Genomic DNA, 12,649 nt, shown 5'->3' with positions numbered 1-12,649 from the left:
TTCACGGAGATGCCCCAGCCTACATGTCAGACCTGACAGACTTATCACCCAGGAATGCTAAAAAATCATCCCGCACATTCCTTAATCTTCACTTCCCTAACTGCAAAGGTCTAAAATATAAACTAACGCATGCATCAAACTTCTCCTACCTGAGCACACAAGTATGGAACGCACTGCCACGCAACATACAAACGATTTATGAACTAACTAACTTCCGCAAACTACTGAAGACCCATCTCTTCAACAAGGCATACCACAAAGATCAACAAATGTGAATCCCTCCACATATATCCGGAATTGTCTTACAATATTTGCTTGCTATATTACTACCATGTTTTATCATTATCATGTTCCCCTATATCCTTTTGTAACACAAAATGTCTATTTACTTATTTATTTCCACCATTCATGATGTATTGTAAGCCACATTGAGCCTGCAAAGAGGTGGGAAAATGTGGGATACAAATGCAATAAATAAATAAATAATGATCCAAGTAAAATGTATTCTAATGTAAAAACTGGTGCTATATTATAAAATCTCCTGACGACATAGCAGCGACATACGAGTCCATGTAAAGATTCTATCAAAATGGGAAATACCAGATAAAGATTATAACCATTTGATATGAGTGCTAATGGACAGATGGTGGAGAATTCTTTTGGTCATCAATTGGTGATGTATTAATATCTGGAAGTAATGTAATAATTGTGTTGCACAGATCTAAATCCAGAAGATTGGAAACATTTTACTTTGGACTTAAGCTTATTTTCAAAAGTCTTAAAGAAAATCACAATATATCTATTAAGAACTGACACTGCTACACTGTTTAAACATCAATACTGTGGATATTATAAGTTTTCTTGAATTAGAAATGATATATTGAAGCTTGTGTTGCTGGTGTATATGAACATTGAACAGTCTAATGTTAGAATACTGAACAGTCAAAGCTGAAAATATTTCCAAGTGATTTATATCACTTGAGAGACTTTGTAATTAAGCATAAGAGTGGGGAATTCTAAAAATTTTTTAAAGATTTTTAATAGAATAAGAATAAAGAAATATTATACTGTATGTTATTTTGCTCCCAAACAGAGAGGGATATTCTCAACCTCTAATGTATAATCTCTCTCCAGCATTTGCTAGGTTTGAAAGGAAAGGAAAAATAAACAGTTTTTTTTTAACTAATTAAGGCTTAACAACCAATGAAAAACTGCTCCATGTTCCTCACCTTATAAAAGAATGTGAACACTTTCTTCAAGATGGCCCCATTTATTTGTTATGATTTTCAATATATTTTTGAAATGCGATTCTAGCATAATAAGAGATTGTCATGGTTGTAATCTGTTACCTAATGGGCCTGATGTTTCATATTGTATGACATTTATGTTGTATGCATGCATCATAGAACTGAGATAACATTACCCCTTTCAAAGTTGTGTAGACAGGAACAGTCATATTCTTGTAGAGGAGAGATGTATACAGACCTGATGCTGAACATGATGTCAATGAGTCATTGGCTAAAATTTAAAAGTACAAAATCATTTTTGTCCCTTTAAATGCCAAATTACAGTTTTGTGATTTGACTGTTCATCAGGCTCATGATTTACAATTTATTTTACTTTATTATCATTTTTTCAGAATTATAAAACACATCATGACAAACATATATCGTATCAAATACGTGTAATTAAACTCTGGAATTCATTGCCGGAAAATGTGGTGAAGGCGGTTAGCTTAGCAGAGTTTAAAAAGGGGTTGGACGGTTTTCTAAAGGACAAGTCCATAAACCGCTACTAAACGGACTTGGAAAAATCCAAAATCCCAGGAACAACATGTATAGAATGTTTGTACGTTTGGGAAGCTTGCCAGGTGCCCTTGGCCTGGATTGGCCGCTGTTGTGGACAAGATGCTGGGCTCGATGCACCCTTGGTCTTTTCCCAGTGTGGCATTACTTATGTCCTCTACTTGGCTCACTTTTATTACATAGAGCAGTGATTTAACCTATTGTGATGTCATAGTGGCTCATTCCACCAATAAGAGCCAACCTCATTAGTGATGTCACAATGGCTTGATTGTATAGAATGTTTGTACGTTTGGGAAGCTTGCCAGGTGCCCTTGGCCTGGATTGGCCGCTGTCGTGAACAAGATGCTGGGCTTGATGGACCCTTGGTCTTTTCCCAGTATGGCATTACTTATGTACTTATGTACAAATACGACAATAAACAAATCATAAAATTACAATATCAAAAATGATCATGATTGCCAATGACTTGCTGGACCAGTCAGAACCAGGCATAGGGCAGGTACTGTGTGAGCTTAACCCTTGAAGGGTCTCAGTGCATGTTTGCTCCACCGTTCCCTCTAAGCTGAGCAGAAGTCCTCCAACTACATTGCTGTCACAGTTGGGGGATGGTACTTCAATATTATGTTTTCAATTACTAGGAACAGGCAGGTTCCCTGGATTTCTACAGAGCTTGCCTATCCCTCACTATTGAAAATGTGATGGTGAAACAGCACCCTCCCCCCTCCCCGCAAGAGGTGGAGGACTCATACTCAGCTTAGAGGGAACAGTTGTCTTCTCTGTTTAGCAATGTCCAGTGACGATCCTAGGTTGGCTGCCACCCGGGGCGGATCGTCGATGCGCACCCCCCCCACCGGGTGCAGCAGACCCCCCCGCTGGTGAAATGCCCCCCCCCCCCCGGGTGCATCTTTACCTGCGGGGAGCAGCTGTGTGGCTCTCGGCTCCGCTGGCTCCCTGCTCCCTCTGCCCTGTAATAGGAAGTAACCTGTTCCAGGGCAGAGGGAGCAGGGAACCAGCGGAGCCGACAAGCGCGCGGCCTCCCCCAGTAGCGTGCACCCGGGGCGGACCACCCCCACCGCTGGCAATGTCCCCTGCTATTATATCTTTAGGATCTCCTAAACAGTCTACCAGCCCTTTCTGCTTCTAGAGTGATATTTCTGAAATATAACAATAATACAATCAACTCAAAATGTACTTTAAAAAAGTTGACCGCCACCAGCTGAATACTGACCTGATGTCAAATCATCACACAACAGTTAAAAATAGTTTAGAAATACTTTTCAAATGCATTGTGAAGAAAATCAGATGCTTCTGTGGTAACTATCACAACGGTGATATACTTTATTCACTTGCTATACCACTCAGTGTAGATCACATCTAAGAGTTTCACAACAAAAAAAACTAAACCACTTACCTCTCTTTACTGAATCCAAGGTGAAGGCTTCAGACATTTGCATACCAGACTTGGCAATAGCATAAATTTTGCTTTCCTATTGTTAAACACACAGATTTATTGTTCAGTTACTTAAGCATCAACAATTGCCTTATCGTCTTCACCAGACCAGACCAGAACCTCTGGGTTATGCCTTCCTACCAGTCGATAAAGATAGAAAAATAATAAAGTCTTGCATGCTTTGCCCTATAAAAGCACTGTGCAGCATAAGGTCTTTATTATTTTTCCGTCTCCAGCAGATGGTGCAGTTGATCCATGATATCAGGCTCCTGGTCAAGTTAGAGAACTGGGAACCAGTAGAGCAAGGGGATTTTCATTAAAAAGAAAAAAAAAAAAATTATCAAAATTTTACAGAGTGAATATTCAGAGAAGTCTGAGTATTCTTCTCCCTGCAGCCCCCCCCCAGGTCTCTGCTCAGAAATTACCAGTTTTATATTCTGGCTTGGTAAGCAACAAGACAACCTTGGTTTATTAAAGTGGATCACCTCAAAGTTGTCTTTCACAGAGAGAGATGTCCTTTTAGTCAGCACTGCCCAGAGAGAGTTCAGGGTTTAGGCCTCAGTGCTACTTCATTAAAGTGGATCACCTCAAAGTTGTCTTTCACAGAGAGAGATATCCTTTTAGTCAGCACTGCCCAGAGAGAGTTCAGGGTTTAGGCCTCAGTGCTACTTCATCACCAGAATGGCAGTTTTGTTTTTTTTTAATTTTCAGGTAGTACCAAGTTACAGTTCCTTGATGGAGGCTCTGGTAGAGAGAGCAAAGCAATATCCCTCCTTTTCAGGAACAGACACACTGGTTGTAGCAAGTATGAGCCAGGAACAAGAGCAACTTAATTTTACCTCAGCAGGCAATACTTCTTTAACAGTCGCACAGTCTAGCACTTCACAGTCAGACAGTGTGGCTGCAGCAGCCATCATGGAACAGCATATACACACACTCCCTAGTTCTAGAAAGTTGTGCACCCAAATTTGCTTCATGACTGAACAAGACAAAAAAATATATACAAAGGTGCCAGCACTGATACAAAGTCCATGGGCGCTTTTACCTATAAGCTTTGCATCAATTCTCAAAGGGAAAATATGAGCATGTTATCCATTTGAAAAGTGCCCCAGATACAAAGAGATTTGCATCTACTTTTTTCTGCAAATGCTTTTCTCCCCTTGAAAATAATGCATATAGATTTGAAAATTTAACTTGTGTGTGTTATTTGAATCCCCAACCTTAACGCTCTCCCAAGAATGCTTACTCCTAGTGCATTTCAAGCATGTGCATTCTTGATCCCTGCATGCACTTTTATGGGTGGGCAATTTTCAGACAACCAATTTGCCCAGGTTAAAGTTTCTGAAAATGCCTTCTAAACCTTCTGGGGCCTATGTACTAAGATTGTCTTCTATCTTGTGTCTATGGCCCTTTGCCTCAGGTTCGTTCCCTATCAGGATGAAGCTACTTGGGAATAAAGGATTCATTTTTCCCCATTGTCTGTGGGCATGACTGGACCCATATTTTTTGTAGAAGATTTGGAGGAGATTTTGAGTGAGCTACATAATTGTAACGTGTGTAACTACCTTCAAGACAGGTAAATTTATTTAGGTAAATGGCTTTGAAAATTGCCCCATTACTGACAGGGTTCCAGCCTCATCGACTCATTTCAGCTCTGTCACTATTTCTACCCATGATCTCATCAGAGCAACTGAGAAATAACAGCCTGCTCATTTCTGGTCTTCCATCTGAATCTGTCCAGCAGATGTGAAAAGAGAACATCTGGCTCTGGAAACACAGTTCTGCATTCACAGCATATTTCACATACTGGGAGACAGTCATCTCAGAGCAGCTATATAAGAGCTAACATTAATCACAGACTAACACTACTGGGAGATCTTAGTTCAGCGGTTCCAAAACCATGGCGGCAGCAACCCAAATGAGAAAAAAAGAAAACACTAATGTATAAAGGGTCAGACTATAACCTAATGTTAAAGGGTATCATTAAAACAACTGGAGATACAGAACATCTGGATAAAAAAACTACGGCACATACCCAGGAGGGAAATCGATGAAGTGGAGGCGTTGGAGGTTTGTTGTTGGGTGTCTTTCCTGTGACATCACCTAAGTCCTGCTCTTCAGCACTCTGTGCTTCAGAAGAATCGTAGGAAAACACCCCCTCATCACATACAACTTCCATCTTCTCTAAAACATCAGATTTGTCCCCGTCAATCAGATCAATATCAGTTTCCTGAGGCCTAAACGGCCGTATCATGCTTATGGCATTCCTGTTTCTACCAAACGTCTTGTCCGAGCTCAGCTGTGGTTGGCTCAAGTGTTTTCTGGCTAGCGCTACATTTACACTGAAAGCACTGGGGGTCCGTAATTTTGGAACAGACAGCTTTGATGATGATGCGTCTGGTAGTGGTGGGGCTACACACTGAGCTCCTGCAGCTAAGGACTTGGTTGGATGTTTTGGAACAAGAGATGAGGCTGGAACAGAACTTGGGATATTGGTTTCACTAGATGAGGAGGAATAGTCTAATCTCTGAGACTGAAATTTCTTACTGAGTTCCTCTGAGGAGCTATCGTGGTCTCTCTTTCCAGCTAAGTATTCTGAGTTTCCGCTTGCTGCTGGATTCATTTGTGCCTTCCACTGGGCCCCTTGGTGCCAGAAAGGTAGTTCCTTATGCTCTGTTCTCTGAAGCACCAGGTTCTCTTCGTCACAGAAAGAGCTGCTGTCATCAGAAGCTGTCAGAAACATTTCACTCCCCATTCGGCTGTACTTGCGTCCTTCTTCTGATGTATGGCTTGACAGCATAGATGTACACCTGGACTTAATCTTTCCCTCTTCCTCATCGGAGCTCCAGTCGCTGGCAGTGGCTTGCGAAGTCTTTGATACACTACCCTCCACATCTTTCAGTGCAAAACCTTTCCTTCCTTTTTCACTTGGTTCCGAAACACCTGAGCATCGGTGCTGTGGCCTCTGAACTTGGTTGTTCTCTTGTGTTTGACCGCATGGGGATTTTTCTCCAATTTTCAGTTCTACAAATTAAAATAAAATATCTTGATAAGCTGCGTTATTGTAAAGATAATATCACAGCCCCCCCCCCCCCCCCCCCAATATTTAAAACTATTTTGCCAACCAGGAATGGCTTCTGGCCAGTAAAAGGGCACTTAACCGACTATCCGACAATATTCAGCAGAAGATAGCTGGTTATCTCCCACTGAATATTGCCGGTTACAAAGGCGGCCTCCAAGACTACAGCAGAAGTCTCGCGAGTCCGCCATTGGAAGTCTCGGCGGCCATTTTGAACAGCGATCCGGCAGCGGGGGAGGGTCAGCGCCAGCAGCGGGCAGGCAGGACCGGGGATATTTCCTGCCTGCCCCGAAGAATTCGCTACACAACCTCGGTGGCTGGAGGGGAGGCAGGTGAGAGAGCAGGGTCGTTGGACATGGGTGGCTGGAAGGGGGGCAGGGGGAGAGGAGGGTCGCTGGACATGGGTGGCTGAAGGGGGAGAGGAGGGTCGCTGGACATGGGTGGCTGCAAGGGGGCAGAGGGAGAGGAGGGTCGCTGGACATGGGTGGCTGGAGGGGGAGAGGAGGGTCGCTGGACATGGGTGGCTGCAGGGGGGGCAGGGGGAGAGGAGGGTCGTTGGACACGGTCGATTCATTTGTACCAATCTTGAAAGCCCTTTGTGCTTTTTTCTTGGACTGTTTGTGCTGTGTGCTCTGACCCTGTCCGTTGTATGCTGTTATTCAGTACAGCACATACTTGTAGTTCTATTACATTTAGGAGCACTGAGTGCTCAGGCAGTCAGAGTTACTAAACAAACATCTTAAATTGCAGAATAGTACTCACCAGAGAAAAGTATCTAAGAGTTCAAAAGCTCCCAGCTAAGCATCTCTTTGGTCTCACATTTCTGCTCAGCTCTCTACACAGCTTGGTGTACACCTTAGCTGAGCTTAGAAGGCTTAGGCTTAAGATTCTCTCAGGGCTGCCGAGAGACTAAGCCGGGCCCGGGGCAAGGTCACCCACCCCCGCCGACACCCCCACGCCAATGTCCTGGCCCCCCCCCCCCCCCCCCCACTGCCGTCCCCGGTCTCACCTACTTGCCCTCAACAACATCCGCAACCGGGCCCCCCTGCATTAAAATCGGCAGCGCCTCAGCGCCGTTTGGAAAGGCAGATCGCCTCCCTTTGGGCCTTCCCTCACTGTGTCCCACCCTCATCTGATGTAACTTCCGGTTTCCGCGAGGGTGGGACACAGGGAGGGCCCAAAGGGAGGTGGATCTGCCTTTCCAAACGGAGCTGAGGCACTGCCGATTATAATGCAGGGGGCCCAGTGGCGGACGGAGCTGAGGGCAGGCAGGTGAAACCGTGGACTGCAGCACCAGCTGCCGGGCCCCTCTTGGAGGCCCAGGGAATTTTGTCCCCTCTGCCCCCCCTCTCGGCGGCCCTGGGTTTCTCTCTCTCTCTGACCGCACATCTCTGCTTGACTTAGCTTCCCACAGGCCCCCATCTGTTTTTCCAGCAAGAGTCCATGACTGTATGCCAGACATCGTTATCACATGTTCTCTGATTGGAATCAATGACAGCATAGTTATGTCACCATCAGATTTTGGTCCATAGGCCTCAGTTAGGCTAATGAACGCCTTATTCACACACACAGGTATGGGCAGTATATATTTCTACATCGGTATGCAACGGAGTATGCCGTTATTATTTGCCTTTCTAGCTGCAGATCTGCAAATAGATTTTGTTTTGACCCTTGGTTTCCCTTTCCCTGGAAAAAGAAGATATTATGTGCATTGTTCCTGTATCACCTTCTTTTCTTAAGCCAAGTGAACAGTGGACAACTTGCCCTCCCTTCCCACCCTTTCATAGTTGTTGGCAGGAATCATGCTGGCCAAGCACTGCCCTCAAGTCATAGTAACATAGTAAATGATGGCAGAAAGAGACCTGCATGGTCCATCCAGTCTGCCCTACAAGATAAACTCATATGTGTATACCTTACCTTGATTTGTACCTGTCCTTTTCAGGGCACAGACCGTGTAAGTCTGCCCAGCACTATCCCTGCCTCCCAACCACCAGCCCTGCCTCCCACCACCGGCTCTGGCACAGACCGTATAAGTCCGCCCAGCACTATCCCTGCCTCCCAACCACCAGCCCCGCCTCCCACCACCGGCTCTGGCACAGACCGTATAAGTCTGCCCAGCACTATCCCTGCCTCCCAACCACCAGCCCCGCCTCCCACCACCGGCTCTGGCACAGACCGTATAAGTCTGCCCAGCACTATCCCTGCCTCCCAACCACCAGCCCCGCCTCCCAACCACCGGCTCTGGCACAGACCGTATAAGTCTGCCCAGCACTATCCCCGTCTCCCAACCACCAGCCCCGCCTCCCACCACCGGCTCTGGCACAGACCGTGTAAGTCTGCCCAGCACTATCCACCTCCCAACCACCAGCCCCGCCTCCCACCACCGGCTCTGGCACAGACCGTATAAGTCTGCCCAGCACTATCCCTGCCTCCCAACCTCCAGTCCTGCCTCCCACCACTGGCTCTGGCACAGACCGTATAAGTCTGCCCAGCACTATCCCCGCTTTCCAACCACCAGCCTCGCCTCCCACCACCGGCTCTGACACAGACCGTATAAGTCTGCCCCCACTATCCCTGCCTCCCAACCACCAGCCCCGCCTCCCAACCACCGGCTCTGGCACAGACCGTATAAGTCTGCCCAGCACTATCCCCGCCTCCCAACCACCAGCCCCGCCTCCCACCACCGGCTCTGGCACAGACCGTGTAAGTCTGCCCAGCACTATCCCCCTCCCAACCACCAGCCCCGCCTCCCACCACCGGCTCTGGCACAGACCGTATAAGTCTGCCCAGCACCATCCCCGCCTCCCGCAACTGGCTCCGCCACCCAATCTCGGCTAAGCTCCTTAGGATCCATTCCTTCTGAACAGGATTCCTTTACGTTTATCCCACGCATGTTTGAATTCCGTTACCGTTTTCATTTCCACCACCTCCCGCGGGAAGGCATTCCAAGCCCACCTAGGATTGCACTCCTGAGGTAATTTGGGGGGGGGGGGGGAGGGAAACCCTTCAGCTACAATTCCCATGAGTCTCCGTTTCCTTCTATGAAGAAGTATCACAGTATTTGTCGGCTAAACGCAAGTCAGTTTGGGGACCAATGGTCTACAAGGGTCATCAAAGTGGTTACAGGATGACTACAGGACACTTCCACTCTTTCACCCTAGATTGGATTTCTGAACAAAACTGTCCGTTAACAAAAAAAAAAAAAAAAGTGGGCCACAATGGAACTAAAAAAATGGGACTGGTTTGACTTGTAGCCACTGCATACTACTACTACTACTATTAAACATTTCTTTAGCGCTACTAGACTTACGCAGCGCTGTACAAATGAACATGAAAAAGACAGTCCCTGCTCAACAGAGCTTACAATCTAAATTGGACAGAGGAACAGACAGCTAGGGGTGGAGAAATTGCAGTGGTAGGGGTGATAAGTGAGGGTGTTGAGTAAGAGAGTCATGGTTAGGAGTCGAAAGCAGTAGCAAAGAGGTGGGCTTTAAGCCTAGACTTGAAGACAGCCAGAGACTGAGCCTGACGTACTGGCTCAGGGAGTCTATTCCAGGCATAGGGAGCAGCGAGATAGAAGGAACGGAGCCGGGAGTTAGCAGTGGGGGAGAAGGGGGACGACAGGAGACATTTACCCAGCGAACGGAGTTCACGGGGAGGTGTGTAGGGAGAGATGAGAGCGGAAAGGTACTGAGGAGCTGCGGAGTGGATGCACTTGTAGGTCAAAAGGAGAAGTTTGAACCGTATGCGGAAGCGGATAGGGAGCCAGTGAAGCGACTTGAGGAGAGGGCTAACGTGAGTATAGCGACTCTGGCGGAATATAAGACGCGCAGCAGAGTTCTGGACAGATTGAAGAGGAGATAGATGGCTGAGCAGGAGACCAGCGAGAAGCAAATTGCAGTAGTCTAGGCGAGAGGTGATAAGGGTGTGGGTAAGGGTTTTGGTAGCATCCAGACCAGGTATTCCCCATAGACAGGCAATGGATAATGTTCGTAGAGTGGTAAATTTGGTACACATTGCATAGAAACATAATCTTCCTGTTTGTTTACTGGGGTTGGATGCTGAAAAGGCCTTTGACAGAGTTCATTGGCCTTTCATGTTCCAGGTGTTAGATCGTTTTGGAATAGGTTCTGGTTTTATCAGATGGATACAAGCATTATATACATCTCCTAAGGCTTGTGTTCGGGTTAATGGAGGTAATTTATCGATGTTTTCTCTGTCCTGTAGGACAAGACAAGGCTGTCCTCTATCACCATTACTTTCTGCATTGGTTATGGAGCCTCTCGCTATGTACATTCGGTCAGACTCAAATATATCGGGAATTCAGGTGGGAAATAGGGATTATAAGTTGGCATTATTGGCTGATGACGTGCTTCTCTACTTAACTAAACCTTTGATTTCTTTGCCACATCTGATGAAAGGTATATCGCTGTATTCAGAAGCATCAGGTTTTAAATTGAATGTCAGTAAATCGGAGGCTCTAGCTATTGGATTACTTGGACAGGTTTTGGCATAGCTTCAGCAGTCTTTTTCCTCCGAGTCCCCCCCTTTCTTCTCCTTCTACTTTGCCCACATGCCAATGCAGTTTTAAACAGAGGTGTTTTATTACTCAGCACAGAATAACAGGCTACTCAAGCAGAGCCAGTGGTGACTAGAACTACTTACCACAGCATCACCATTTACTGTGACTCAGCGAGAGGAAGGGATTTGGGGATTGCTTGCCTCTCTATTGCCATACCTAGTTGTAGGCACCAACAGACACACAGGGTTGCATGTTCCCTTCCTCTTTTCCAGACATTTGTGAAGTATATAGAGAGGCAGAGTATCACATTACCTTAACCATTACCTGGTTGTCTGCATGCTTCCAAGTTAGTTTTTTCCTACATCACCTTCAATTAATCTACCGTAGTTTTACCACTAAGGAATCGCCTCTCATTACTGGAGAAAGTGCAGTAATGCATTCTTTATACATCACAATCTTTTTATAGGGTCCCGAGGAAGCTCAGGATGTTCTGACACTGGCAGAAATTCAGGCTAAATGCAGTAGGTCTTGCTCCTACTTGCCTGAGTCTCTCTGTTGCAGTTGTCCAGTTATAATTGGAGTGGAGGAGTGGCCTAGTGGTTAGGGTGGTGGACTTTAGTCCTGGGGAACTGAGGAACTGAGTTCGATTCCCACTTCAGGCACAGGCAGCTCCTTGTGACTCTGGGCAAGTCACTTAACCCTCCATTGCCCCATGTAAGCCGCATTGAGCCTGCCATGAGTGGGAAAGCGCAGGATACAAACGTAACAAAAATAAAATAGATACTATTGGAGATTCTACATGGAATGTTGCTACTATTGGACATTCTACATGGAATGTTGCTATTCCACTAGCAACATTCCATGTAGAAGGCTGCGCAGGCTTCTGTTTCTGTGAGTCTGCACGTCAGACTCGCAGAAGCCTACGCGGCCACACTGGTGATCTGCAAGGGCCGACTTCTACATGGAATGTTGCTAGTGGAATAGCAACGTTAACATTCCATGTAGAATCTCAAATAGCAGCAACAGTGGAGGACTGGCCTAGTGGTTAGGGTGGTGGCCTTTGGTCCTGAGGAACTGAGTTCGATTCCCACTTCAGGCACAGGCAGCTCCTTGTGACTCTGGGCAAGTCACTTAACCCTCCATTGCCCCATGTAAGCCGCATTGAGCCTGCCATGAGTGGGAAAGCGCGGGGTACAAATGTAAATAAAATAAAATAATGTTTCCTCCTGGAGGACCTTCTCAATGCAGAAGTTGATGTTCTCCTGTAAGTCTGCAGTCTCTGGTCTATGGAGTCCTGAGTTAGACCCTGCCACTCTTGCCACAAAATACAGTGGGGCTCCTGAATAGCTTACCCAAAGTAAGCAGACATCATCATCCACTTGTTAGGTGGTGGTCTGGACTCTCTATATCATCCCCATTTTTGTTAAGGCATGTTCAGTGGGTGAGTTCCTTCTGAAGAAGGAAGAGGTCCCTGTTTCTTCAGACTTTTGTTTATTATATTCTTAATCTTCCACGAGTCAGGATTATTATGGACTCTGGGATCCTGATTTGAGGATTATTTGATATCTTGCAAGTCTGCCTTTGGCTATAGTGGCCTGAAGGCCACTATTTGCTACCATAGCCAGGAGTAGATACAGAGAATATAACTCTCTTCCTACCCAGGTGCTCGTAAAGCATTAGAAACAGGAAATAGTAAGGACATCAACAACAAAAAAAGCTAACTTTCCTAGTAACAACTGTTTTACTCTTATGAAACAGCGGGATAGCAAGTTGATTTTCCTCTACCAGATGTG

General features: G+C 46.0%; 1 protein-coding gene across 1 annotated transcript in view; it reads right to left on the bottom strand.

Annotated features, from left to right (window-relative positions):
- PLEKHH2 (pleckstrin homology, MyTH4 and FERM domain containing H2) overlaps positions 1-12,649 on the bottom strand; it is a 229,114-nt gene that overhangs the window by 111,702 nt on the left and 104,763 nt on the right. The window contains exons 8-10 of the mRNA XM_030195794.1: positions 5,291-6,279; positions 3,217-3,292; positions 1,424-1,518 (exon numbers count right to left, since the gene is read on the bottom strand). Coding sequence (XP_030051654.1) covers positions 1,424-1,518; positions 3,217-3,292; positions 5,291-6,279 — 1,160 coding nt within the window. The remainder of the gene's footprint in view (positions 1-1,423; positions 1,519-3,216; positions 3,293-5,290; positions 6,280-12,649) is intronic.

The sequence above is a fragment of the Microcaecilia unicolor genome, chromosome 3 (assembly GCF_901765095.1).
Source record: "Microcaecilia unicolor chromosome 3, aMicUni1.1, whole genome shotgun sequence".
NCBI classification, from domain to species: domain Eukaryota; kingdom Metazoa; phylum Chordata; class Amphibia; order Gymnophiona; family Siphonopidae; genus Microcaecilia; species Microcaecilia unicolor.
Note: the sequence above shows the minus strand (reverse complement) of the source record. Positions and strands in the feature narration are given on the sequence as shown.